General features: G+C 40.0%; 3 protein-coding genes and 1 long non-coding RNA gene across 4 annotated transcripts; all 4 read left to right on the top strand.

The window, feature by feature from the left end:
- Positions 1–230: 230 nt before the first annotated feature.
- LOC309711768 (monocyte chemotactic protein 1B-like) lies at positions 231–1119 on the top strand. The gene is made up of 3 exons (XM_082542226.1): positions 231–356; positions 450–576; positions 712–1119. Exons 1-3 carry the CDS (start codon positions 293–295, stop codon positions 806–808), a joined length of 288 nt encoding a protein of 95 aa, XP_082398352.1. The 5' UTR covers positions 231–292; the 3' UTR covers positions 809–1119.
- Positions 1120–2285: 1166 nt separating this feature from the next.
- Positions 2286–4567, top strand: LOC309709442 (C-C motif chemokine 16-like). Its single transcript, XM_082538063.1, has 3 exons — positions 2286–2415; positions 3215–3338; positions 3468–4567. The coding sequence occupies exons 1-3, from the start codon at positions 2346–2348 to the stop codon at positions 3547–3549; spliced, it is 276 nt and encodes a 91-aa protein (XP_082394189.1). The 5' UTR covers positions 2286–2345; the 3' UTR covers positions 3550–4567.
- A 5900-nt stretch (positions 4568–10467) lies between these two features.
- LOC309711769 (uncharacterized protein) lies at positions 10468–12031 on the top strand. The gene is made up of 3 exons (XM_082542227.1): positions 10468–10621; positions 11071–11188; positions 11438–12031. Exons 1-3 carry the CDS (start codon positions 10555–10557, stop codon positions 11607–11609), a joined length of 357 nt encoding a protein of 118 aa, XP_082398353.1. The 5' UTR covers positions 10468–10554; the 3' UTR covers positions 11610–12031.
- A 9287-nt stretch (positions 12032–21318) lies between these two features.
- Positions 21319–25592, top strand: LOC309711469. The gene is made up of 3 exons (XR_014277980.1): positions 21319–21451; positions 23971–24091; positions 24496–25592. It is a non-coding gene; the product is annotated as an uncharacterized lncRNA (long non-coding RNA).
- The last annotated feature ends 1669 nt before the right edge of the window (positions 25593–27261 follow it).

Genomic DNA, 27261 nt, shown 5'->3' with positions numbered 1-27261 from the left:
TAAATTCATTAATATAGACCTCTTTACCTCATGACCTCTCCTACATGTGCACAGAGCCAGTCTGTGGGAGTCAGAATTGTGGCTGGGCTGTAAAGGATCAAATACTCAAATTTCACTCAATGTCATGCAAATCATTTTAGAACCAGCCGGGCCTAGTGATGGGTACTCAAGGACTTGCAATTCTGCATTTGGGTTGTGAGTCAGTGTATTCCCCATCTGCTTGGGGAAATGGGTCAATATCAGATAAAAACACGACGAAGAAGATCCTCCTCATCCCTCCTCTCTCAGCATCATGAAGACTCTCTGCTTCTCTCTGGGACTGCTGCTGCTTGCAGCCTGCTGCTGTGATGCCATCCGTGAGTGTTTATTCCTTTATGACTCCTTGCATTTGTTTGAAAATTTACAGCTGACATGTTGATACTGACTTTAGTCTTTTACCTTGCTCTCAGCGAAAGGCGTAAAGTTCAGCACAGCTCCTGGAACCTGCTGCTTCAACTTTAAAATAAATGCAATACCGGTGAAGTTGGTGTCCTTCATCACCCAGACGCACAGCTCCTGTCCCAAGAAGGCGTACATGTAAGTTTGATATTTTCAAACAGGACTGGTCATGAATAAAGTATAAAAAGGGATATGTGAAGTTTAGACAGGCCGTCTGCAAGAACTCAATCAAAGCAGTGTGAATAAAACGATTTTTGTGTGCATGTTTTGCAGAGTCCACACTGTCAGAGGAAAAAAGATCTGCTACACTCAGAGCTTCCAGTGGGCTCAGGACATGTATCGGCTCCACAACACTGAAGGCAGCAGCTAGCCGCCACCAAGATCGTCAGCTATCAGCTTTAGTTAATAATTGACTGCTTTTTTAAGGCCTTATGGCTTCGCTTTGTATTTGTATTTTCATAAAACTGGCTTAAAAATAAACAAAAAAATTTATGCAAGTTCTCTGAAAAGACTGTTAGACGTTTATGTGAGTGATCAGATGTGTATTAGGTATGTTTTGTGCAGGGCAAGAACTGTAAAGAAATAATAATACAAAAGTGCTTTTTACTCTGCTGCCTCAAGCTCAAAGCTGTAAAAAGATCTTTATAATCTCATTAAATACAGATCTTAAAAAAACTGTCATCCAGTGTTTCTCAGTCTCCTGTTTTCATTTGAACAACTCTTTGAATCTGTAAAAATGGTAAAAGATATTCAGAGATAATAACCAGAGAAACAGCAAAATGTCACGGTGGGTGCTGGCCAACCGTGGGGATGTGGGGGAAATTGAACCCAAACGCAAGACTTGGTGCAAAGAAAGCAGTGTGTTTATTTACAGTGAGCCAAAAGTTACATAACAATAAATCCCTGTGAGTTCCCTCGTCTCCAGTGCCGTGTCTTCTTCCCAAAAAGTCCTTGTTTAGTGCTCTCTGCTCCTGTGTCTCTGCACTCCCCGTGCTCACTGCTCTCTCTCGTCCCACGCTTACATGCTGCTTACACCAAATTCTGACCCTACCATCTGACTGTCACAGCAGAGACTGAGACTCATCAGACCAGGGAACAACTTTTCACTCATCTATTTTGACATATGGTGCACCGAGAGATGCTCTTCTACATACATTGGCTACGATGTAACAAGTGGTCCTTTGAGTAACTGTTGCTTTCCTATTAGTTGAAACAGTTTGACCATTTTGTTCTGACCTTCGGGATCAATTAAAGCATATTCTCCCACAAAACTGCTGCTCACTGAACATTTTATGTTTTCTGAGAATTCTCTGTAAACCACAGAGATGGTTGTGTGGGAAAAAGCAGATCAGCAGTTTCTGAAACACTCAGACCTGCCTGTGTCAAATTTGACCTAGAATACCTTTGTTGCTGAAACCCCATGCATCTCAGAAATGTTATTATGTTACTGTACAAAAAGCTGCTTAGTAATAAAAAACATATTTCTAAATACATTTCGTGTGCAGATGCTTGTATGCGTTGCCTGATGATTCTCGCACAGACCATCACTGTAACCTGCACACTGCAAGGCTCAGAAAGTGATGATTAAGGACTATTGGTGACAGTTATGAAACAACATTAGAGGTTTAATGGTGGAAACATTATGACTATGTATGATGTAAAGACAATGCAAAGGCTTTGCAGAATGAGTGGTTTGTCTGACCTTGTTTTATCACACAATCAGAGTGGCGGTGAGCCCCTCAAACTTCCTGTTGCCTTATATTTGTTTTATAATTTTTTTTCCACTTTTCTTAGAACGGCTTTGAATATGCAGATGAGGACATGTGAGCATGTCAGACTTAAGCCGAGGGAAGCAGGACAAATCACTTCAGATCTGAAACACCAGCATCACCAGGTCTACAGCGAACATGAAGACTCTCAGCCTGACCGTGGGACTGCTGCTCGTGCTGTTTACTATTTACTACTGCGACGCCTCACGTAAGTCTGTTAGTCTACTTCCTGCATCACACTGGAGGGAATTTCAACTGTGAACATGAAATTCTTCATTTTTCTGTATTTTAAGTGATTAAAACAAAAATGAAACTAATTATTATCTCAGGGAAAGGACAAATGATTGAAAGATTTTTATATTTTAAAAATTCCCCTCTTGCGGCTGTGGCGGTCTAAGCTCGGATCCTCTACCAGGACTGTGTTACATATATTTGTGTGTGCATGTGTATACAATTACATTTTTAAATATGAAGCTGTATATAATCATATATACAATTTTTACAATTTTTGTTGGATGTTGAAGTTTCAAAAGGTTATTTAAATATCCAGCACCTAACTTTGCCCTTACTGTCCAAGTGTAAAAAGGTATCATTAGCATAAGCTAAAATAAATTTAACCATTTTCTTCTAAAATCTGCTGTCACATAAAAATAATACAAATAATATCTACATTTTAAATTATATTAAAAAATAATATTTTTGTTAAAAAAAAAAACAACTAAAACTTTAGCTTGCCTGGGGTAGCTGTACATCTTTAGCCAACAACTAATTTGCATCTACTATCATTTAATATTTTAAATTACATATATATAATTTTACTTTACGTGCTTACACACTAGTATCTGCACAACAGAAAAAGCCTTACCCAGTTTAAAAAATAAAAAAAATCTTACACTAGGACATAAAATATAAGCTTTCAAACTGTAAGTTTTGTTTAGATATAATTGAAAACAAGTTGCGACATAGAGTCGTAGCACTAAAACATACCCTGTGTTTTTCTCTTACAGCTTCTGGAATGGGTTTAGTGCCACCTGATCTTTGCTGTTTTAAATTCTTTGATAAAAGGATCCCAAAGGTGCACATCCTCTCCATCAGAAAAACTCACAGCAAATGTTTAACAGAAGCCTTTGTGTAAGTTTGTACTTCAACATCTCTTTGCTGCCCTCACTAATATTTGCAAAGCATTGTATTATCCTTCTTTTCTATGAAGAATAAAATCTGTAATCTGAGAACAAAATAATGACACTGATTTTTTTGCAGGATCAACACGCCCAGAGGCGATTACTGTGTGAGACAGAATGATGACTGGGCAATGGAAGAGTTCGTCAAACGCCACAATTAAGACATGAAGAATCTACCATGACCCCAATGACCGGCAACCAGCGCTGGAGTTTTAGCTCTTTGTACTTTGCCTGCTTAAGTAGTCTTACTATTATTGAAATGCGGATACTTTTATTTTGCATTTATCAGCTTAATTATCAGCATAAGTTTAGTAAAAAGTTGCATCTCTGAAAAGGGAATTTGAGTATTTGGTATTTGTTTGTCTCTCACTCACTTTGGCAGCAGGACTTTAAAGATCTAAAGATTGAAATTTAAAGGGATTTCACTCGGGTGAGGACAAAGACAGCTGCAAACATCACACATTCCTGTTTAGTTAATGAATTCTCCCTGAATACTTGTTTTTTTTTGTAGTGCAATGTTTCTGATGCGAGTCCTAATCAGGACAAAAAAGTAGCAGGCACAGAAATGTGATAATTTATGTCACTTGATTCCTTCCGACCTGAGAACAGAGACTATGTCAAGTCTTGTTAAACCAGATTATCCCTGCAAGAGCTTCATGTGACGACGATAGTCTTCAAGTTGAAGTGTGACAGTAACAATGAAGGAAAGTTCTTCCATAATAACACAAACAGTTATCCTGCTGCAATATGAATCGTTCTCCACAAAGATATAAATCACTGCTGGAGGACATCACTGAAGAATGGAGGGCTGCTTCTCCTCAGTCAGGGTGTAGCTGATTTAGATCAGTCTGTCTTCTCACCACCGTGTTTCACTGTAGCTTCGATCCACTGTGGTATCCATCCCTCGCCTGTTTCTCTCCTTACATATGCCCTTTTTTCCCTGCCGCTAATATCTAACGTAGAATTATCATTAAAAACAATTTTAAATTATTTTGATGCCTTAGACGCTTACATGATTTCCATATTCAGATAAAAATAGTGCACGTGAAATTTAATGTCTCCAGTCATTTTACCATTTACTTTCACCGTGCCATTGTTATGCAGATACAGTGTGTCCAAAGCATTTATATATCTCTGTATATTGTTTTTCTTTATTCATTAAAGTTGCATTTCACAAAACTCATCGACTCTGTCTGACAGTGAATGTTCAACTGTGCTTTTATGCCGTGGCCTTCTCTTTGAATTCATCAGAATAGTGAATAAAATCAATAAAATATCCCACATAAACTTTAAAATATGCTCACTTTCCTTTAAAATACAACAAATTTTAAACTATAAAAATGCTGGTGAAAACATTTGAGTAAAAATTGTTTGTCATTTTAGGAAAACTTTATAACAACAATCACAAGGGTGCTGAATTTCTCGTCTTGCACCCAAGTTCAGGTATGCTTGTTGTATTTATGTAGGTGCTTGTTAGTGGTGAGCGCTGCACATTCGGGACTGTGGGAATCATTGAGACACTCAGACACTGAGCCATGGCTCTGTGCTACATACAGAGATTTCTGCACCTCTTGGTATTTAGTGACACTTTGTATATAGTTTATTTTATGGCAATGACAATTTTATTTAGCTAGTACATTTCATTACAAGCCAACTCAATGTGCTTAACACAGAAAAACATAAAAACCCATGTTGGTTTACAATGCCAAAGGCAGTGAAAACGGCAAAATACAATAAAACTGTTCTGTCGTGATGGGTCATCGGAGTCTAATCTCCAAATACATTAACTATCTCACTAAATCATGTTTAAATTCTTCCCAGTGATCTTTCCTTATGAAATAGTTCTTAATGATAGAAAGCAATTCTCATAATCTTATTGCTGTGATTATCAAAACTAAGAATGATACCAATTCCTGACTTGCCGACTGTATCTTAGAGACAGAGGTGATAAATATGAAAAAAATTGCCTCTGACTTCCTGTAACAGCAACTAGTATTTCTGTCTTTTCTCTGATCAGTTCTAAAAAGTTTTGATACATCCAGCAATTAATGTAATCAGTTAGCACATTAATGTTCAAGGAACTGACCTCCCAGCCCATTGTTCCTACAGTGGTGGTAGTTTCAATCATTATGCAAATGTACTGTTTATAAGATCGGGGAAACCTGCAGTCAGCTGAGACTGAAGAAGTCACTCAGTTGAGTGACGAAACGTTTCTCCCAATTCAATTCAATTCTTCAATTCAATTCTTTATTTATTTGTCACATGTAGTTATAACTAGTACAACACACAGTGAAATGTTTTTTCCGGCTAAAAAGCACTCCCCCCCGACTGTGCATCTTACTAAACTTATAATAAAAAAATATCTATATAAAAGTATAAAAATGTATAATATCGTGCAAAATATTACGCTGTAATAGTTAAGAGCTATAGTGTACGTATTTACATAAATACAGATGTAAATGATAAAATACAAATAAAAATAAGGATAAAACTCAAAAGAAAATTATATACTGTGTATGGAATTGTCCATCATGTTGTCCGATTTGTGTTTTGATTGAGGAGTCTCACTGTTTGTGGGTAAAAACTCCTCCTGAACCTTTCAGTTCTTGTTTTCAGGCTACAGAGACGTTTCCCTGACCTCAGTGGCCTGAACAGTTTGTAAGCGGGATGGCTGGAGTCGTTAGTGATCCTGATGGCCCGGGATCTGCACTTTTCAGCGTAGATGTCCTGCAGTGTTGGTAAAGATGTTCCCATAGTGCGTTCAGCTGTGCGCACGACCCTCTGCAGGGCTTTCTGTTGCTGTACTGTGCAGTTCCCGTACCACACCGTGATGTTATTACACAGGATGCTCTCAATGACCCCGGTGTAGAATCTCCTCTGGATGTTCTTGGAGATCTTAAACCTCTTTAAACGCCTCAGATGATAGAGGCGCTGTCTGCCTTTGCTGATGAGGAAGTCCGTATGTGTGTTCCAATTAAGGTCCACTGAAAACATTACGTCCAGATGAACAGAAGAATTTTGGGGGTTCTGTTTATAAGTTGATAAGTTTGTGAACAGAGGTTAGATCATCAGAGGAATGTGATAAGTACAACTGTGTATCATCTGCAGAAGAATGGTAGGCTATATTATGATTCTTTATGGCCATACTGAGTGGAAACATGTAAAGGTTAAATTGTAATGGACCCAGGACAGACCCCTGAGGAACCCCTTGTTGAATTTTCATTTGTGCAGATCAGAAACTGCTAGTTGAGACATAAAAACTTAAAAGCCCTTTAGATACACAGAGAGGCATCATCAAAAACCGGACCTGTCAAACCAGCTGTGTCATGAAGCCCTTGAATCAGAATGTCAGTGCTGAAAACAGCAGTGAGATCAAGAAGGATTAAAATCTAAACTCTTAGTGAGTCACTATTGATCTTTAGGTCAGTGATGACATTACAAAGAGTTGTTTCTGTGCTTAATTGGTTCTGAACCCTGACTGGTCATAACGACTGTGAGAAAAAAGGAATTTATTTTATTTGTCATAATACTGTTGTCAAATAGTTTACTGAGAAACCTCATAAAGCATAGTGTTTAACTTGGTCTTTAATATTGCACTGTAACATATCCTTACATGTTCTACTTGTAACTATAGTGCAACATAGAAATTATTCATTTAGAGAAGTAGTTTTATGTCATTTACCATGGCACACTGTTTCATTATAATACGACTTCTGTTTGCCAACGTGTAACGATGCTGCACAGCAGGGTCATTGCATTTCATAAGCTGGTTTGCACTGAATTGCATGATTTGTAGTATAAGTGGTGGGACTGCCACATAATAATGGGCCACGACTGATTAACACATGAAGCTATATTGTTACATCCAGCCTGTGGGCCTTGGGTTTAACATGTGTGGCATACACCGAAATAGCCTTATCACCTTTATAAGCTTTGATCTTCACCAGTTTAACTGAAAGAACCCAGCGTCCTCAGATGCCTTCGGATGAATTCACTGCTTCTGATGAGTCATTTCTGTCTTCTTGATTTGTGTTAAGCTGTATTTTTTCAGTGTGAACGACCTCAAGCTGCTGTTCACTCTTTGTACAGGAAAGGTTTTGTCTGCCACAGTTGTTGATATAATCTTGTTGAAGACAGCCAGAGCAGTTTTATTTTGTCACTGTGCTTATTTGTCTTAAATGAACTACAGTGTAAAGCACTCTGGAGCACAAAGCTTCACTGAGGCAGCTGTTCTTTAGAAACGTACTATAAGTTTGTAGTGCAGTAAGATGTTTACTTGTTTACACAAGCATTACGTAGGAGTACGTAATGATAATGGGTATTGCTTTATAAATAACTGGACATGAATAGTTTGAGATCAATAAATAATGTTGTTCTACTACTTTAAAGCTATATCACATTTTGGGGTCAACTTGAAGGAAAGGCAGATGTGAAATGTGACATGATATTCTAAATCTTAATATGGTACTTTCTAAATGTTCACAATACACAGCACATTTGTAGGGATTGTAGTTTTTAAGTTATGAAGCTTGTTGTCAATTTTCTGACAAAATCAAGCGTTAAGTTGACCTTGAAGAGCTCAGTGGAAATAAGCCAAATTTTAATGGATTGTTAACATGAGCTCTACTCTCCTCCTAAAGGTTTATCTGAACCAATGCAAAACCTTTCTTGCAGATTCCAATTTAAGTGACAAAAACTCACATTTCTTTCTCAATATTTTGGGTACTCATCAGGCAGGAGACCAACAACCCCATAGTCAGTGCGGAACAGTGGTGAAAGAAAAACAGCTTTTTTTCATTTGTGTTTGTTAAGTGGCAGCACGGTGGCATGGTGGTTAGCACCGTTGCTGCACAGCAAGAAAATCTTGAGTTCAATTCCATCATCAGGCTATCAGGCCTGCAACAGAGGCAAAACAAAGATGAAACAATCAAGCGGTGACAGATGTTGTAAACAGACACCAAATATTTTCACTCATCAATGAGACCTGAAACCCAGGCACCGAAGTGACTGAAGACGTAGTGAAACAAACAGACGGAGGCCAAATTCTCACAAACTGTTCCCTTGAGGAGCGAAGAAAGCAGGTGAAACATGCCAGAGGAAAACATTCCATAAGAATTTGCTGCCAGGTTGTTTTACTGGAAGTTTGTTATTTATCTAAGACGTGTTGTGTTTGTGCAGCATTTTCAAAACTATCATAAAGTGTATTTAGGTTGGTGTCAGGAACATTGTGCCAACTTGGAAGTCAAAAAGCAGCGATAAAGGCTCAGTTTTCAAATACAGTCTCAGTATCTTTATCCTGCAAAATGTCCAGCAGGACTGAATTTTTCAGACATGACCAAACACAGTGCGTAGAAGTTCCTGCTGAGGCCTTGCAGTTCAAACAGAGGTGGAAGCTGATGATTCATTTGTGTTTTATGTGGTGAGAGTTTCACACGGTGCAGAATTTTACATTTCAGCAGGGTTACGCAGTACAGTTACACACTGATAACTTTTTTGTATGATCCCAAATCACATCCTACTCTTCTTCAGTGATGTCTACAGCAAGTTTATTTTTCCACACCTGTGCTACAGCATGGATGCTCATTACATCCAACACATCAGTTTGATTCAAGGCACTGTAAAGATGAGATATGGCTTTCTTGGCTGGACCTGGGAGAAGTAATTGCTGATATCCTGCTTTTAATATTGAAAGTAGTTTTTTGGGGGGTTTTGAAGTCTGAGAACTGAATGTATCTAAAAAAGAAAGTAAAGTTGGGGATGTTTATTGTTTACCACAACGATGCCTGTAAGTCTGCTTCTAGTGCTTTGTTAGTTCTTTGAATTTTCTGTCTTTCTCTTTATTGAAATGGAGAGTGAGACAGAGCGAGGACATAAAACAGGAGCCTTTAATCTGTATCCTTTAATAACAAATTGTGTTTTTGTTGATGTTTGTTGCCTGATGAGCATTAGCCTTAATAATTTCTGATATGCTGTAAGTCATTAGAAACAGACACAATATTGAGTAATCCCTGTTTCTTTTGTTGCAGCTAATTATGCAGAGACGTGCACGGCAGGTCTTACCACACTGCCGCTGATGAAGTAGATGATAATAAGATGTGTTCAGCTGAAGAAAGAGAAATCCAATCTCCACTCAATGATCAAGCTGGGGGAAAGAGAGAAACTGAAAACAAACCAACACTCATTATTGTCAACGGGGCCCGGAGGCCAGTATGTGGGTGGGGACCCGAATCAAAAGACAGGCGGAGGGTTTTTCACAAGCTTTATTATAAACAGAGAGATAAGCAATGACACACACCATGGAAATGTGGCAGCGAGAAGATGGTTTCTGAATTTGAAGCTTACTTTGCAGGTTAGGAGCGTAAGGTTCTGGAGGCCTGCTTACCACAGTTAGGTATCTGATGAACTGGCCAGTCTCCATAGCCAGTCTTGTTAATGCTCGCACTCAGGTGGGGCTCGGGCCTATGCAGGACAGTAGTGATGACAGGGTCTCTCATTGGTACATCCCACACTTTATGGTAGGTTGTGCTACTGGCTTTAAGTTGGCCTCTAGTGTTGTTCGCCATCCAGTCCATCTATAAAGATAATGCATGCACTGTAATGACTTTGAACTGGCGCTGAATACATCTTAAGTGCTGCCTCGCTGATTGCTGTCAATGGATATTGACAAATGGCTATAGCCTGGAAATATGGTGCACCTAGCATTCAGCAAATATACAACATGTAAACATAATACATACATACTACATAATATAGTGTGGAAAAACTGAGTATCAATATACAAATGCATCAGATATCAGCAAATATCTCAAATATTGTCTCGCGATTCTACTGTCGACTTTCACTGCAGCCTGAGTAAAGGAAGGTTGTGCAGACAGTGAAGATTGGGACTAAGCATGCATTATCAGTGCATGTATTTATTGGTAGAGCACCGAGTGGTTTGTTTGAGCGTTTTATCAGATATATTGAGTCCCCGAAACTTCCTGTTGTCTCATGGTACAGAAAAACCCCAATCTATTAACCACCTTTGGGGTTGTTGATCATTTTTCCAGTTTCTAAGAAATGGTTTGAATATGCAGATGAGAACGAGACTTAAAGCAGGGTGATCGGACCGATCACTCAGACATCTTCTGAAACATCAGGATCATCAGGTCTACAGTGAAGTCAGCATGAAGACTCTCAGCCTGACAGTGGGACTGCTGCTCGTGCTGTTCACCGTTTACCACAGCGATGCCTGTAAGTCTGCTTCTTGTACTTGTGTTAGATCAGTTTTTGAATTTCTGTCTTTCTCTTCATTCAGACACAGAGTGAGACAGAGCGAGGACATCAAACTCATATAAGTTCATGGTCATGAAGACCAGTGTTGATCTTAAATTCTTTACTGTAATTAAAAGTCAGATTGAATCCTCGTGTAAACAAGTGTAGTCACATGTTCGGCATGTACTTCACTGAGACAGACTTTTTTAAAACTTAAATTCTTTTTTCTATTTTCTATGTATCTCTGTCTTTTATGTCTTTGCTTAATAATCTTACTCCAAGACATAAAATAAGAGCCTTCAAATGGTATCTTTCATTAAGATATAACAAATTGTATTTTGTTACTTAATGAAGCATTAAACTTCATTATATCTGGTATGTTGGAGAAGCAGCCACAGCACTGAGTAATTCCTGTTTTTCTGTTACAGCTAAGGCAATGATTACTCCTGACCTTTGCTGTTTTCGCTTCTTTGACAAACGGATCCCAAAGGCGAACATCGTCTCCATCGTGAAAACTCACAGACAATGCCCCACACCAGCATTTGTGTAAGTTTGTCTTTCACTGTCTCTTTGATTCGATCACTAATGTTTACCAAGAAGTCATATCTAGGGATTGAGAGTAACGTAGTTTCTATTCTCTGTATGTCCTGTACATGTGGCAGAATTGACAATAAGGTTGACTTTGACTTTGATGTATAAGCAATGTATGATCGTCCACATTGAAGCCATAACTCTGCTATTAAGAGTAAAATGTGTAAATATGAGAGCAAAATAATGATTCTGACTTTTCTACAGGATCAAGACACCCAGAGGGCTTTTCTGTGTGAAACAGACTGCAGAGTGGGCAATGGAACAATTTGTCAAACAAGAGAGAGGAGCAACTAAACCAACGCCACAGTCAACAGCTCAAACATCTTTCATGACTTCGATGAATGCTACAAGCCGAAATGCATCAGTCACTCCATGAAGTTCCTTCAGAAAGTTTTTATTTTTTGCATTATCACAATATCAGCCTAATAATTTGTGGATTATATCAAACCTCTGGCAAATAGTTTTCAGTATTTAGTTAATGAACAAAGCTATTGGGGCACATCTGAATCTTTGAATTCAGGTCTTTTCTGTCTTGTTGCCGCAGGTGTATCAAATCCACCAAAATGCCATTTAGTCTGTACAAACACTTGTGAACGTCTGAGTTGTTATGTTGACCCAGCTTGATGTGACAGTATCTCAATATCTCAGTTTATAATGCAACAATATATAAAAAACATGTATTGAATCATTTGCTTTCACTATGCCATTTAAACGCTGCATTGTTTTGCTTCATCCTGCATTAAAGTTTCATTTCACAAAACTGAGCGACTGAACCTGGAACAACATTTATTATGATGATGTGGGAACAACACCGACACGAGGATAACAGATCGTGCCCCTTTGTAACAGTGAGGCAGACCATGACAAGTATAGTGGAACAAGAGGCATTTATTCACCATATAGCTCAGAACAAGACAATGAGAGATTTTTCAAGCCTTCTCTCTTCACAAAACAACAACCATCACCCTGACTAATTGAAGCTGGCATCCTTAAATACTCTCAGCTGTCACAGGCTAAACCATTATTCCACTAACAGGTGAGTTCTAAAATCCCACCCCTCCACCACGTTATACAATACATACATTTCAATGAATAAATATATACATACATTTTACATTTTCATATTAATAAATATTTTACACTTCTGACACCATATCCATTATTATAAAACCCCCCAAAACCCCAAGACAAACGATTCCCCACACTCGATTAACTCATGGCCTCTCCCAGAACCAATAAATGGTGTCTGAAGTCCTGGAAACGTTTGCCCCAAAACCCTGAAGAAGACACAGGAAAGAAAGGTGAGTGATCACGTCTCGGTCACTTCTTTGCACCACCTTTATTTCTAGACTTGTCACACACACATTTGCGTTAGTTCTCCTTACTGGTAAACCTTATTTGCTCTCAATCACAACCTTTCCTTTTCACAGACAACGACTACATTTCTTGATGAGTAGCAGCTGTGCAGGACCTGGAACAAAGGCTACCAGCTAATTTTAAAATGCACAATAAATATTCAATATCCCCAGATTCCACCAACATGTCTCCTGCCACACCAGAGGAGACAAGACTTTAGACCATGTGTATTCCAACCTGGCTGGAGCCTACAAAGCCGCACCCCTCCCCCACATTGGACAATCGGACCATCTCTCCCTGTTCCTCACACCTCGGTATTCACCACTCATCCAACGTGTGAAACGTGCTGTGAGGACAATTAAAGTGTGGCCAGAGGGGACAGACGCAGTGCTCCAGGACAGCTTTAAAAACACAGACTGGAATATGTTCACGCACACAGACCTGGACCAGTACGCCTCATCTGTACTGGATTACATCTCCAAAACCACAGACAGTGTCACCACCCAGAAACGGATCACCATGTACCCCAACCAGAAGTCTTGGATGAACCGGGATGTTCGTCTCCTCCTGAAGGCCCGCAACACTGCCTTTAGGTCAGGAGATGCACACGCCTACAGTACAGCCAGGGCTAATCTAAAGAAGGGCATCAAAAAAGCCAAACACCATTACAAAAAGAAGGTAGAAGAACACTTCTCCAACTCCAACCCCCGACGCATGTGACAAGGACTCCAGACCATCACAGACTACAGGACCACCAAACCCTCCCCCGCATCCTCTGATGTCTCCTTCCTCAACGAGCTCAACAACTTTTATGCTCGCTTTGAGCGAGAGAACCCCACAACCACAACCAAAGCAGACGTGACGCCAGACCACCAACCTCTGACTCTCTCCCCCACCGATGTAGGAGCGGTGCTGAGCAAGATCAATGTCCACAAGGCTGCAGGTCCTGATGGCATCCCCGGGTGTGTTCTCAGAGCGTGTTCTGGGGAGCTTGCAGGAGTGCTCACAGACATATTCAACCTGTCCTTGGCCCACGCTGTGGTACCGGCCTGCTTCAAATCCACCTCCATCGTCCCGATACCCAAAAACTCCAACCCATCTTGCCTCAATGATTACCGCCCAGTAGCACTCACCCCCATCATCACTAAGTGCTTAGAGCAGCTGGTCCTAGCACACTTCAAATCCTGTCTCCCCCCCACCCTGGACCCCCACCAATTCGCATACTGCCAGAACAGGAGCATAGAGGATGCAGTCTCCATCGCACTGCACGCTGTCCTCTCACACCTGGACAACAACACCTACGCCAGAATGCTGTTTATAGACTTCAGTTCAGCATTCAATACAATCCACCCCTCACAACTCATCAGGAAACTGACAGACCTGGGCATCAGTTCCCTCATCTGCAAATGGTTACTGGACTTCCTGACCAACCGCCCCCAACATGTCCGGCTGGATAACCGCTGCTCATCTACCATCACAATGAACCACAAGGCTGTGTGATGAGCCCTTTCCTCTACTCCCTCTTCACCCACGACTGCAGACCTGCTGATGGTTCCAACACCATCATTAAGTTTGCAGATGACACCACGGTGATTGGCCTCATCAGTGACAACGATGAGGCCGCCTACAGGGAGGAGGTGGATCGTCTGGCTGAGTGGTGTGACACAAACAACCTGCTGCTTAACACCGAGAAGACCAAGGAGCTCATCGTGGACTACAGGAGGAATGCTGACCCACATCCACCCATCCACATTAAGGGGACGGCTGTGGAGCGTGTGAGCAGCTTCAAGTTCCTGGGAGTCCACATCTCCGAGGATCTCACCTGGACGACCAGCTGCTCCAAGCTGGTCAAGAAGGCTCACCAGCGCCTCTTCTTCTTGAGGACTCTGAGGAAGAACCACCTGTCCTCAGACATCCTGGTGAACTTCTATCGCTGCACCATCGAGAGCATCCTGACCAACTGTATAACAGTCTGGTACGGGAACTGCTCTGCCTCGGACCGGAAGGCGTTGCAGAGGGTCGTGAAAACTGCCCAGCGCATCGCCGGAGCACCACTTCCTGCCATAAAAGACATCTACAGGAAGCGGTGTCTAAAAAGGGCTGGGAAAATCATCAGAGACCCCAGTCACCCATCACATGGACTATTCACCCTCCTGCCCTCTGGGAGGCGCTACAGGAGCCTCCGGACTAAGACCACCAGGTACCGGAACAGCTTCTTCCCCACAGCTGTCAGACTCCTGAACTCTGCCTCCTGACCTCTGACCCACGTTAACACATGGACTGAACATACACACACCCACAATGGACAACTGTACCCTCAAACACACAATAATAACATGGACTGAACCACCACTCACAACCACTAGCACTTTATATAGCCTCTGTAGAAACTATCTACACCCTCACTTATCTTAACTGCACTACTGTATAGCTCTGTGTAAATAATCATTCTGTACATACGATAATTTTTAACCCTACAACTGTTTACAACTTGCATAGTTCCCATTTCTGTATAGCTGTATATCTCAGATTTCTGTAAAGTTATTTATTTCATATTCTGTATAGTTTTTCATATTTATATCCTGTTCATAGCCTGTACATAGCTTGTACTCACTACAGCCTGTACATACTTATAGTTATAGAATATTCACAACATACTTCATACCGTGTACATTATAACATACCATAATAGACCCATTTCTGTAATATACTCACATATCTATATTATTGCTAATATATATTGTAATATATCTATATCACTAAAGCACTTCTGGATGGATGCAAACTGCATTTCGTTGCGCTGTACCTGTGCATGTGCAATGACAATAAAGTTGAAATCTAATTCTATTCTATTCAATCAATAATTAAACTTGTGTGCAAATCTATGCTTAAAGTGCAACGTAAGGTGCTTTTAATAAAGTGAAAAGTGTGCCCCTATAACTGCTATACAAATTATTATATAAATGGTAGTAAGGGAGTCCTCTTCCTTTCACCCGTCTTTAAAAAAATGTAGCAAGCTTGAACACCTTTCTATTACAGCTCAGGATAGGAAAGCGTTTTTCCATTTCTTCCATCATACAATCTATAACTGAATATTTTGATTCTGAATATTTGTTTGCTGTGTGGGTCTACATGCGGTCCAAGGCAAGAAGTAACAAGAGAATCATTAAGTTTTCTTGCTTTCTCTTTACCACAATATCAGTCGACAGGTCATCAAAGAAGGATTCAGTATAGCAGGGGTAGACAACCTTTCTGATGATGAGTGCCATCTAAAATTTCCTCAGAGGTCAGTGTGCTATATGATTGCATTAGCAATAAATTTAACAACGCTCTATATTAACAGTTACACACTATATAGAACCACTTTATAGAATTATATTTGTTCGCAGATATTGGCCGCTATCAGCAAATAGTTATCAGCTATTTTGAAACAAAGAAAGACACTTTTTATCCATACCAGCAAATGAACTGTACAACAGAACATGCAAATGCTATTTATGGCCTCCTCACAACAATGATAAGAAAAATAAACTGGGCCAATATGGCATGTTTGTTAATACAGGGATACACATGTTATGTGATCTCTGGTCTCCCACTCAGAGACACAGGTCTCCGAGTGTCCAGCATTCAGACGGCTACCTGAGGACACTCTTCATGTGAGAGAAAATCTGCTCACACAGATATGTAGAGCCAAATACTATCAGTAAGGCCTCTGCAATGTTCTGAAGACAGTTAAACTTGTCAGCTAGTGATGTCCAGCAGGTGAAAATGCAGCTCCATGAACACGCACAGCTGTGGATTCCAGCTGCATCTGTATTTCTGCAAACTTTGACCCCCCACAGAGTTGAGCTTTTCAGTTCAATCAGCTGCATTTTGATGTCCTCTGTGTCCAGCTGGTAACGCGAGACAAATCCAGCTGCTCATTAAAGCTTTCTGGTTTGATCAGAAAAGAAAACATTGGTCCATACACCTGAAAGTCCCCAAAACACGTTGTGAATTTTGTCTCGAGTCTACGGATGTATCCGTGTATTGCTGATGCTGCGCTGAACGGAAAGCTCCTGAAGCTTTTGAAGTGTCAGAATGTGGAAAGCTAACAACGTCCCTCTCATCAGTAGGCTAAGTTATTTTTAGCCAATTACAAGCTGAATCTGGTAGTTGGGGTTGTTAGCTAAGATACCGTCATTAAGAAGAGGCACAACTAATGTGTCTATGCTAGCTGATTTGCAATGTGCACCGCTGGCACCATTTATTTTTTTTAATGCACCTTCTCAGATTAATTCACTGCGTGTCGTGCCCAGGGCTGGACTGGGACAAAAAATCAGTCCGGGCAAAATAAGAAAGTATGTCTTTGTGCCCCCCTCTCCCTGTTAATGCCCTACTTGTCTCTCAGCAACACTTTGCTAGACCCGCCCCTGCACAGTTACCAGCTGTCAGCTACTTAGCAAAGGATCCTGGTGTTTTTTGTCTCTCAGAAACAGTTCATAACTTCCCTTCAACTCATTCATGTCACCTAAAAGGTAAACCTGTTTCTCCATCACCTGTTCAGCTCTGATGGTTCAGTAAGGACATCTCCTGGTGTCATCCTCATGTTTCCCTCTCACCAGATAACCAAACCGACATCATGACCAGCAGCTTTTACGTCTGTGGCTCCAGCAAACATCAGCTGATACTAGAAATTAATATTAAATAAATTCTAACAACAGCTGATCAAGCTTAAACGTGCTGCTGTTGTTTAGTGCGACACCCGGCGGTTTCCTCTTTCTGGCAAAGTGGGCGATAAACAAGAGAGACAGGACGTGGCAGAAATGCCGATCAGCTGATTATTGATCAGTTTCATCATTGAAGTAGCAACAGGAGAGGGAGGGGGAGAGAATGAGAGGAGAATAAACAGCTGCAGCGTAAAGACACAGAATAAATCAAGCATTGTGTCTTTTTCCATTCTAGCTAAAGTACGGGACAAACTGTGTTCCTTCTCAGCTCAATCCGAAACACGTAATATTTTCTCTGAATGAGGGACGATTCCATTTTTTACGGGATGGTTGGCAACTCTACTAACCTTATGAATAAAATAACGTTCACTATCAGCAACATCAGAGCACCCACCCAGCTGTATAGTAACTCCGTCATGATAGCTAGTACACAGTACCAGTGATTGTAACTGATTGTAAAAACTCAGCACAACGAAAATAAACTCCACCTAAACTTGGTTTATATCTGACCCAGATAGACTGCAGGTCATAACTTCTTACCTGAAGTTCAGTTCACCTGACACTCGGACCGGCGCCTCGGGTCTCTCCTCCTCTTTCCCTCATCCACTTGCTGGCCTCTGTGGAAGCTCCGCCATAGCCACCACCAAACAACTGAGTTATTTTTACACATCTGCCAGCATCTGGCCAATCCACCACCTTTTATTGTTTATACCGTTATTAAAAAAACAAAAAACATCGGCCCATGAAAACGAAATATCACCATCGGCCCGTCCAGGTATGAGCGTGCCATCAGTGATTCCACTAGATTTATAGCCTCAGACAGGTCAACAGTTTTGGACTGAAGCATTTCTGATAACATGTTAGAGTCACTCAGAGTGTAAGGCTTCCAACAAAATATCACATCCATCTGAACCAGATTCCCCCTTTGCTTCTACAGCTCTCTGTGCATTGGTCTCTGATGAGATCTCTTTTAGTACACACAAAATAACCGGCAATCTGTCCATGATATTGCAGCACAGTATATGTCAAGAAGATCTGCACATATTACAAAAGCACTGCAGTTCTCTTGGTGCCCCATGAAACACTTCCTGCTGCACTGTCAGTCTTATGTAATGGATGAAAGATGCAGGTATAAATAAGTGTTCTAGCAAAGAAAATACATTTCCTGCATTGGGAACTGTGTCCTTTATCCATCCTGCTACACCAGAATATGACCCACTCATCACAGATGCTCCATCATACTCTTGGTCAGCGTGGTCACAGCTGAGCTATGTTTTAAGTAGCAGTGAATATTAGAATTTCTGCTTTTATCTTAATGTATGTCTAGTTTTTAAGAGAAGGAGAAATTCAAACCAAAGGAGACATGCCATTTTTAACATGAAGAAACGCCCAGATTCACAGTGAGCGGGTCACAACGTTAGCATTTTAGATCTTCTATTGCAGTTAAAGGTCAGCATGGTTGTGGTCTGTTGTAATACAAACAAACAAAAGTACCCAGCATGAATGTGTTTACATTTGATCAAAGCCACAGTCTTTCTCTAACTTTAACTACAGTACTTGTAGTTGCTTAAAACTATGAGGTGGGATCAGTTATAACTGTGCCTCCAATGCAGCTTGAAATGTTTCTGCAGCTAGCATTGAGACAAATATGCAACATGCAAACATCCATACTACATGTTTTTGTGTGAAAAAGTGGGTATCAATACACAAATGCATTTTTAATATTTTGTGTGCAGAAAATGATTTGTGTAACCTGAACTGATGCATATCAGACATGAGCAAATGTCTTACGTGTTGCTCTGTGATTCTTCTGCAGCCTGAATAAAGGAAAGTTGTGCAGAAAGTGATGATTAAGGAATATTGAGGAAAATTATGAAATTACAGAAGAGGTTTGACAAAAAAGATATACAGATATAAAGATGCAGTGCATGCAATGTAAGGACCACATGATGGAGTGGTTTGTTTGAGCTTGTTTTATTAGATAATCAGAGTGATACCGAGGCCCTGAAACTTCACGTTGTTCTTTCTCAATATTTTGTGTACTCATGCCAGGAGACCAACAACCCCATAGTTAGCATGCAACAGTGGTGAAAAAAAAACAGCTTTATGTTTTTTGATTCACTCTTTTGGTAAAACAAATGGCTCAGCACAACACAGCATGTTACTACATGAAAATATGAAGGTGGTAGGAGAGAAATAAAAATAAGTAAGTATATATTAAGCTAATAGTGCACAGCACAGGCCTGCAACAGAGGCAAAACAAAGATGAAACAATCAAGCGGTGACAGCTGTGGCAAACAGTGACCTTGTTGTAAACAGCCACCAAATATTTTCAGTCATCAACGAGACCTGAAACCCAGTCGCCGAAGTGACTGAAGAGGTAGCTAAACAAACAGACAAAGGTCAAATTCTCACAAACTGTTCCCTTGAGGAGCGAAGAAAGCAGGTGAAACATGCCAGAGGAAAACATTCCATAAGAATTTGCTGCCAGGTTGTTTTACTGGAAGTTTGTTATTTATCTAAGACGTGTTGTGTTTGTGCAGCATTTTCAAAACTATCATAAAGTGTATTTAGGTTGGTGTCAGGAACATTGTGCCAACTTGGAAGTCAAAAAGCAGCGATAAAGGCTCAGTTTTCAAATACAGTCTCAGTATCTTTATCCTGCAAAATGTCCAGCAGGACTGAATTTTTCAGACATGACCAAACACAGTGCGTAGAAGTTCCTGCTGAGGCCTTGCAGTTCAAACAGAGGTGGAAGCTGATGATTCATTTGTGTTTTATGTGGTGAGAGTTTCACACGGTGCAGAATTTTACATTTCAGCAGGGTTACGCAGTACAGTTACACACTGATAACTTTTTTGTATGATCCCAAATCACATCCTACTCTTCTTCAGTGATGTCTACAGCAAGTTTATTTTTCCACACCTGTGCTACAGCATGGATGCTCATTACATCCAACACATCAGTTTGATTCAAGGCACTGTAAAGATGAGATATGGCTTTCTTGGCTGGACCTGGGAGAAGTAATTGCTGATATCCTGCTTTTAATATTGAAAGTAGTTTTTTGGGGGGTTTTGAAGTCTGAGAACTGAATGTATCTAAAAAAGAAAGTAAAGTTGGGGAGATTTGTCTATTTGTTCAAAGAACAGCCAGATATCACCTTCACCTTAGAGAGAAGTCTTCGAAGAAACCTCAAGAACCAGAGTCAGTGGGTGTGTGGCTGACTTTAGCATCTTAAATCTTTTGTTGTGGTTTCTTGGTTAAGGTTTGGCATGATAGGGTCTGGTCTCATACCAAAAAAAAAAAAAAAAAAAAAAAAAAAATATATATATATATATATATATATATATATACATACACAACATGAACATTAAAACTGCTGTCCTTCTTTAACTTTAACTATAGTGCTTTGATTGCTTTTACCTGTTGGTGGGACTCTGGTGCAATGTAGCTCGGAAATGTGGCGCTCCAGACGTCCAGCAACATGCGAATGTACACTCATCAGACATGTTACTGTATGAAGATCTGATCAGTAACATAAAAATGTTCGGTAACTCATTACTGATGGTTTGAATAACTACCTGCTGCCTGTTTATTCTCACACAGACCTTCACTGCATCCTGGATAAAGCGAAGGTTTTTAGAAAGTGATGATTTGGGACTATCGGTGAGAATTATAAAATGACAGGAAATGTTGAATCAAGGAAACAGGATGAATGAACGAACCACAAAAAGAAGAGTTTATCATCAAACTACATCTTGACATTTGCAACTTGACCTACTAACTTTGTGATATAAAGACAATGCATGCAATGTAAGAACTTTGTAGAACAATGGGCGTTTTGTTTGAGTTTGTGTTATCAGATAATCAAACTGATAATGAGTCCCTGAAACTTCCTGTTATCTCATGGTACAGAAAAACCCACTCTATTAACCAACTTTGGGGTTGTTGATTGTTTTTCCACTTTCTTTAGAAGTGCATTGAATATGCAGATGAGAAAGCGACTTAAAGCGGGGTGTTCGGACTGATCGCTTCAGACATCTTCTGAAACATCAGGATCATCAGGTCTACAGTGAAATCAACATGAAGACTCTCAGCCTGACGGTGGGACTGCTGCTTGTGCTGTTCATCATTTACTACGGCGATGCCACACGTAAGTCTGTTAGCCTACTTTTTCTTGACTGGTGGGAAACTCTACTGTGAGAATTCAATTCTGCATTTTTTTCTTTTTGTTTTTGTTTTCTTTGAAAATGATTGTAAAAGTATCATTTTTCCTAAATTTAGCCTCTGACTAATTAAAAGGCATGGACTTTGATGCCTCTTTAAATTAAACACTAAATTTTACATTTAAAACATCATCTTCCTAACACAGATAATTATCTCAGCTCGATGAAAAGGATGAAGAACACATATTTTGTTTGAAACAGCTTAATTTTTCTGTGCATTTGTCTTTTTGTACAAACACAAGTGCAGCAGCTAGGCCACCAAACTCATCTATGTTCACAGTACATGCTGAACAATATTGATTGCAGTTTCAGCAACATATCTGTTCTTCTACATTCAGGCCATCTACGGTCATTTCATGTGCATTTTGGATTTATCATCACAGTTGATCTACTAAAAAATAATATAGATGATGGAAAAGCATTGAAAACAAAGAAACAAACTGAAAAGAGAAAAAAATCTCTTTTCAGTGCTATGATGTTGGACGTGCGTCTGTTAGCCCACTGTCCACTCCAGGCAAAAAACGAACAAATACAAAAAACTGTTGTTATGACATAAAGGAAAATTTCAAATAATGACAGGATTTAAAAATGTATTTGAGAACTAGCCCAGTGTCAGATTGGTCACCCGTTGTCTACAACATGGACAACAGTGGAAAGAGGATGGACATAAGCATTATTAAAGAAGCCTGAACTAAATTAAAAGAGATAACTGCTGAATTTCACAGATTATCACAACAATAAATCAATGGACTTTCAATCTTGTTTTCACATGTACGTGCAAAGTATGAAAATTTTTTAACAGCTAATCTTAAAGTTAAATTTCAATAAATCTTTTTTTATTTTTGCAGTATTTGTTATCTTGTGAGGCTCAAAAGCGTCCAGTTAGCTATTCCTCTAACTTTATAATGCTGATTTGATTTTCCAGCATCTTACTTTTTCTACAAATCTTACTTATTTTATTTTGTCATTTGGTGTAATTACTTCGCTAAAATAAACATAACCAGTTTCTGATCATCTCCTTGAATGCAAAATTAAAACATAAAGTTTAAATAAAAAAGTAACACAATATTGCCGCTAAAAGCTAGCCAGCCTAGTTTAGCGCTGGTTTGAACTTCCTTGGTTTGTGACTAATCAAATCGCATTTTTCTCTTTGTCCAAAGATGGAGTAACAGCTTTACTGAGGCTCTCAAACTGATTTGTGTTTCAAGAAAAACAGTGTTGCTCTCAAGCAGCATATTCTTATAACACCTCTAAATATATCATTCTGTTAATGTAATGACATCCATTTGAATCCATCCATTACCTGTGCTTTTTGTATCTATCACAATTGATATAAAAAACACAGAACTACAGTATTTTACTTTCTTCTGATCCGAATAGCTTGAGAAAATCTTTAAATATATATATATTCCCCTCGCGCCCCTGCGGGCAGCTTTGATCCTTCAAGCTCGGGTCCTCTACCAAACACCTGGGAGCTTGAGGGTCCCGCGCTGTATCTTAGCTGTTCCCAGGACTGTGCTCTTCTGGACAGAGATCTCCAATGTTGTTCCTGGGATCTGCTGGAGCCACTCGCCTAGTTTGGGAGTCACTGCACCTGTTGCTCCGATTACCACTGGGACCACTGTTACCTTCATCCTCCACATCTTCTCCAGCTCTTCTTTGAGCCCTTGGATTTTCTCGAGCTTCTCGTGTTCCATCTCTCTGATATTGCTGTCATTCGGAACCGCTACATCGATCGCTACGGCCGTCGTCTTCTGTTTGTCTACCACCACTATGTCCGATTGGAAGTCCCACAGGATCTTAGCTCGGTCATTCTCCATCACCCTTGGGGGCGTCTCCCATTTTGACCTCAGGACTTCCAGGCTGTACTCGGCACAGATGTTCCTGTACACTATGCCGGCCACTTGGTTATGGCGTTTCATGTATGCCCTGCCTGCTAGCATCTTGCACCCTGCTGTTATGTGCTGGATTGTCTGAGGGACATCTTTACATAGCCTGCACCTGGGGTCTTACCAGGTGTGATAGACTCCGGCCATGATTAGTGCCTCTGTGCTGTCTTTCAGTCCAGCTTTGTCCAGCCTCTGATAGGATTTCTGGATGTCAGCCACCTCCGCTATCTGCCGGTGGTACATACCGGAGGCTGACACCTCCGCTGTCTGCACTATAAAGGAATAAGAAAAGGAAAATTAGACCCTTACATTCTGGCATGTTGTTGGACATCCCTCATTGTGATGTTTTTTCTTCATTACATTTTAACTGTGAAATCGAGTTAATAATCTTGCTCTAAGACATAAAATATGATCCTTCAAAGTGTATGTTTTATTAAGATATAATAAACATCACTGCGGTGCCTGCTGAGCGTTGACCTTAATTACTAAAAACATGAAAAAGTATTTGTGATGTGTTGGACATCAGTACTGACAAATCTCTGATTTTCCTCTTACAGCTCATGGAGTGAAACCAACACCTGACCTTTGCTGTTTTAAATTCTATGAGAGAAAGATCCCAACAAAGCAGATCAAATCCATCAAAAAAACTCACAGCAAATGCACGACACCAGCATTTGTGTAAGTTTGTCTTTCACAGTCTCTTTAACACAGTCACAAATATTTGCCAAAATAATGTATTATCCTCCACATAGAAGCTGTAATGCGTGGGGTAGAGCAGGTTATCTACTGATCGCAAGGTCGGTGGGTTGATTGCCGGCTTTCCCCCAGTCTGCATGCCAAATATCCTTGGGCAAGATACTAACCCCAAATTGCTCTCTGATGCATCCATCGGAGTATGAATGTGTGTGTGCATGTTGGTTAGAAAGCACTTAGAAAAATGTGTTCGTTTAATTGGGTGAATGCACAAGTTGTGTAAAGTGCTTTGAGTGCTCAGAAGAGTAGAAAAGCGCTGTATAAGAACCAGTCCATTTACCATTTAAAAGTTAATATGGAGCAAAATAATGATACAGATTTTTCTGCAGGATCAAGACACCCAGAGGGGATTTCTGCGTGAGACAGAATGAGAATTGGGCACTGAAAGAATTTGTCCAAAGAAAATAACACAATTAAGAGATGGAGAATCTACCGCGCAATAAGCCGAACTGCATCAATTACTCCATGAATTTGCTTTTTAATCCAGATGTATTGCTGGAGTTTTGACCTCTCCATAATGTGCCTGCTTAATTACTGTCAGCATTTCTGAAGACAAGATACATTTATTATGCATTGATTTAATTCAAAATAAAGATATCAATTTTAGAATTTGAATGAAATGTTAAAAATTATTTTTCTGAGGTTTTCTGTTTCGTTGCCACAGGTATATGAAATCAAACACATCTTTACAATTGGCAGTCTTTACAAGCATTTGTGAAAGAATCAGTCGCTTTGAAGACTGTGAGACTTCTGTCTTTGAAATACCACAATCATCTGAAAGTGAAAGCATTCAGTGGCAGATTGGATAAAGTTACATGGTGGGGAGAGTGCAGAGACAGAGGGCTTTAAAAACGTCTCCAGTGCACTGCTGACTCAGCATCATGTGTTTCCATGGCCTGTGGGTGTAGCGTGTAGGTGGCCCAAACTTTTGTCCACACTGCCTACATTCACTTACAGCATGTTGTCCCAGCTTGATGTGACAAACTTGTCACATGTCCCAAAGAGCGCTGCTAGGCTTTCTTTGGTCTTGGAGATGTTCTTCAAAGCTCTGAGGTGTGTTTTGGGCTCATTAACATTCTGCTCTGTAACTTACTTTCCCACAAACATCCAAATCACAGTCGAAGTGCATTTCTCAAGAATGCAGTGCCACTTGTCCTCAGTCAGGGTGCAGTTGATTTCAGTTCAGGTTACCACCTGTAGAGCAGGAAACACCTCCTTATATTCCACTTTATTTTCCTGCTGCTTATCTCATACTGAGCTGTCGTTAATTTGAAATATTTTTGATTTTGCAGACTTTGAGGTTATTTCCAGGTTCAGATTTGTTTTCACTTTGCCATTGTGATACAGATGCAGTATATCCAAAGCATTTGTATCTCACTTTGTATTGTTTTGCTTCATTCTTGAATAAAATTTTGTTTCACACAAATCAACGACTCCATCTGACAGTGAATGTGTTCTTTTATGCGGTGGCCTAATTAATGGAATTCATCAGAATGCAGGTTATAAAAGTTTGTTAATGTAGTTGAAGGTCAAAGTGGAAAATGTGTCATAGGGAGGACTTTCACAAACTCATTATCTGAACGTGGGAAAATTATCTGAGCTGCTCTGAAGTTGAATGTGAATCTGCACAGACGTTTAAGTAAACAAATGCAATGTGAAAACTGGAAGTCATCAATAGTTATCAAAAGTTTAAAATTAAAGTGTAAAGAAATATTTTCATATTCATACATTTTGAATTTTCCATGTGAGAGAAGGAGTGGATTACTTTAAGACTTCATGAAGATGTGCTTTTTAGGGGGTAACCAGATTAGGAGTACTGGCCTTCAGGCCCATGTGACAAACAGAGGGAAATGGTCAGGCTGCTTTGAGGTGACAGGATGGAAACAGTAACTCAAATAACCACAGCAAAAGCACACACCGAGTGCTGCTCAAGTCAGTCATAAACAAAACTTTCCATGTGGAGGAGGAGGGGTGGATATTACTTTAAGTTTCCCTAAAGAAAAACACTTTTTAAAAAGAAAATTGCTTTGACTTTATACAAAAGCTAACAAAACTTTCTATGTAGTTTTGTTAGCTTTTATCATTTCACAATTTCAGATGTTAAACAGTAAGTGACCATATATATAGCCTGCTATGTATCAATAGTTCAGGCTGCTGCTAATAGAGTAAGGGTATGGAAGATAAACTACACTGCTGGCAGGGTTTAATACAACCAACTGGCACTAAGAATAATGAGGGTGCCCAGAGGACAATAACAGTATGTGTGTATGAGATTTAAAGATCATTGCATTTCATTTTTATTTACATTTTACAAAGCATCCCAAGATTTTTGGAGTTTTCCAGAGGAACAGAATGCTGTTTGAAATCCACGTAAATGTTACCACTGGAGGGTGAGCAGGCCAATGGGGAATTTGAGGAAGGTAATTCAGATTGGTTTGATGAGTGTAGCTGCTTGCATGGTGATGAGGACTGGAGATAGGAGGCTCTTCAGTCGGCAGAAGGACCACTAGAAACAAGGAGACGTAAGAGCAAGAACACAAGGTAGCCTCTTGGAGAACTCGGTTTGGACTGTTACACTCCTCTTTGGAGGCAAGAGACGAGCACAGCAGGTCTTATTACACTGTCATTAATGATGTAGATGATAATCAGGCGTGTTCGGCTGAAGAACAAAGAATCCAATCTACGTCCAATGGCCAACTTGGTAGAGAGAGAAACTGAAAACAAACCAGCACTCATTATTGTCAACGGGCACCGGGTACGTGGGAGGGATCCAGACACTGGCGGAAGGTTGATCACAAGCTTAATAATAAATAATAAGAAAAATAATAATACATACAGAGAGATAAGCAATGACACAGTGTGGATATGTAGTGGGGAGTTTCTGACATGAAGGTACATGAAGGTATTTCTGCTAATTTACATTGACTTTTAACATTATTATTTCAGTGAAACAATAAACGACCTTTCTATTTTTTAATGTTAAGGTAAAACAATCTGTAGTATCCCGTTAAAAACAGCTTGCTTGTATGCTGATAAGGACTAAGAACAGGAGGCTCTTCAGTCAGCAGAAGAACCACTAGAAACAAGGAGAGCAC

The sequence above is a fragment of the Aulonocara stuartgranti genome, assembly GCF_965226115.1.
Source record: "Aulonocara stuartgranti genome assembly, chromosome: 7".
Lineage (NCBI taxonomy): Eukaryota > Metazoa > Chordata > Actinopteri > Cichliformes > Cichlidae > Aulonocara > Aulonocara stuartgranti.
Note: the sequence above shows the minus strand (reverse complement) of the source record. Positions and strands in the feature narration are given on the sequence as shown.

Bases quoted from the DNA above. Each gene is read 5' to 3' on its own strand.
- LOC309711769 (XM_082542227.1), top strand. From the start codon at position 10,555: ATGAAGACTCTCAGCCTGACAGTGGGACTGCTGCTCGTGCTGTTCACC. The intron at 10,622-11,070 runs GTAAGTCTGCTT...TTTCTGTTACAG, and splicing joins CGTTTACCACAGCGATGCCT to CTAAGGCAATGATTACTCCT. The intron at 11,189-11,437 runs GTAAGTTTGTCT...ACTTTTCTACAG, and splicing joins TGCCCCACACCAGCATTTGT to GATCAAGACACCCAGAGGGC.
- LOC309709442 (XM_082538063.1), top strand. From the start codon at position 2,346: ATGAAGACTCTCAGCCTGACCGTGGGACTGCTGCTCGTGCTGTTTACT. The intron at 2,416-3,214 runs GTAAGTCTGTTA...TTTCTCTTACAG, and splicing joins TTACTACTGCGACGCCTCAC to CTTCTGGAATGGGTTTAGTG. The intron at 3,339-3,467 runs GTAAGTTTGTAC...ATTTTTTTGCAG, and splicing joins TGTTTAACAGAAGCCTTTGT to GATCAACACGCCCAGAGGCG.
- LOC309711768 (XM_082542226.1), top strand. From the start codon at position 293: ATGAAGACTCTCTGCTTCTCTCTGGGACTGCTGCTGCTTGCAGCCTGC. The intron at 357-449 runs GTGAGTGTTTAT...CCTTGCTCTCAG, and splicing joins CTGCTGCTGTGATGCCATCC to CGAAAGGCGTAAAGTTCAGC. The intron at 577-711 runs GTAAGTTTGATA...CATGTTTTGCAG, and splicing joins TGTCCCAAGAAGGCGTACAT to AGTCCACACTGTCAGAGGAA.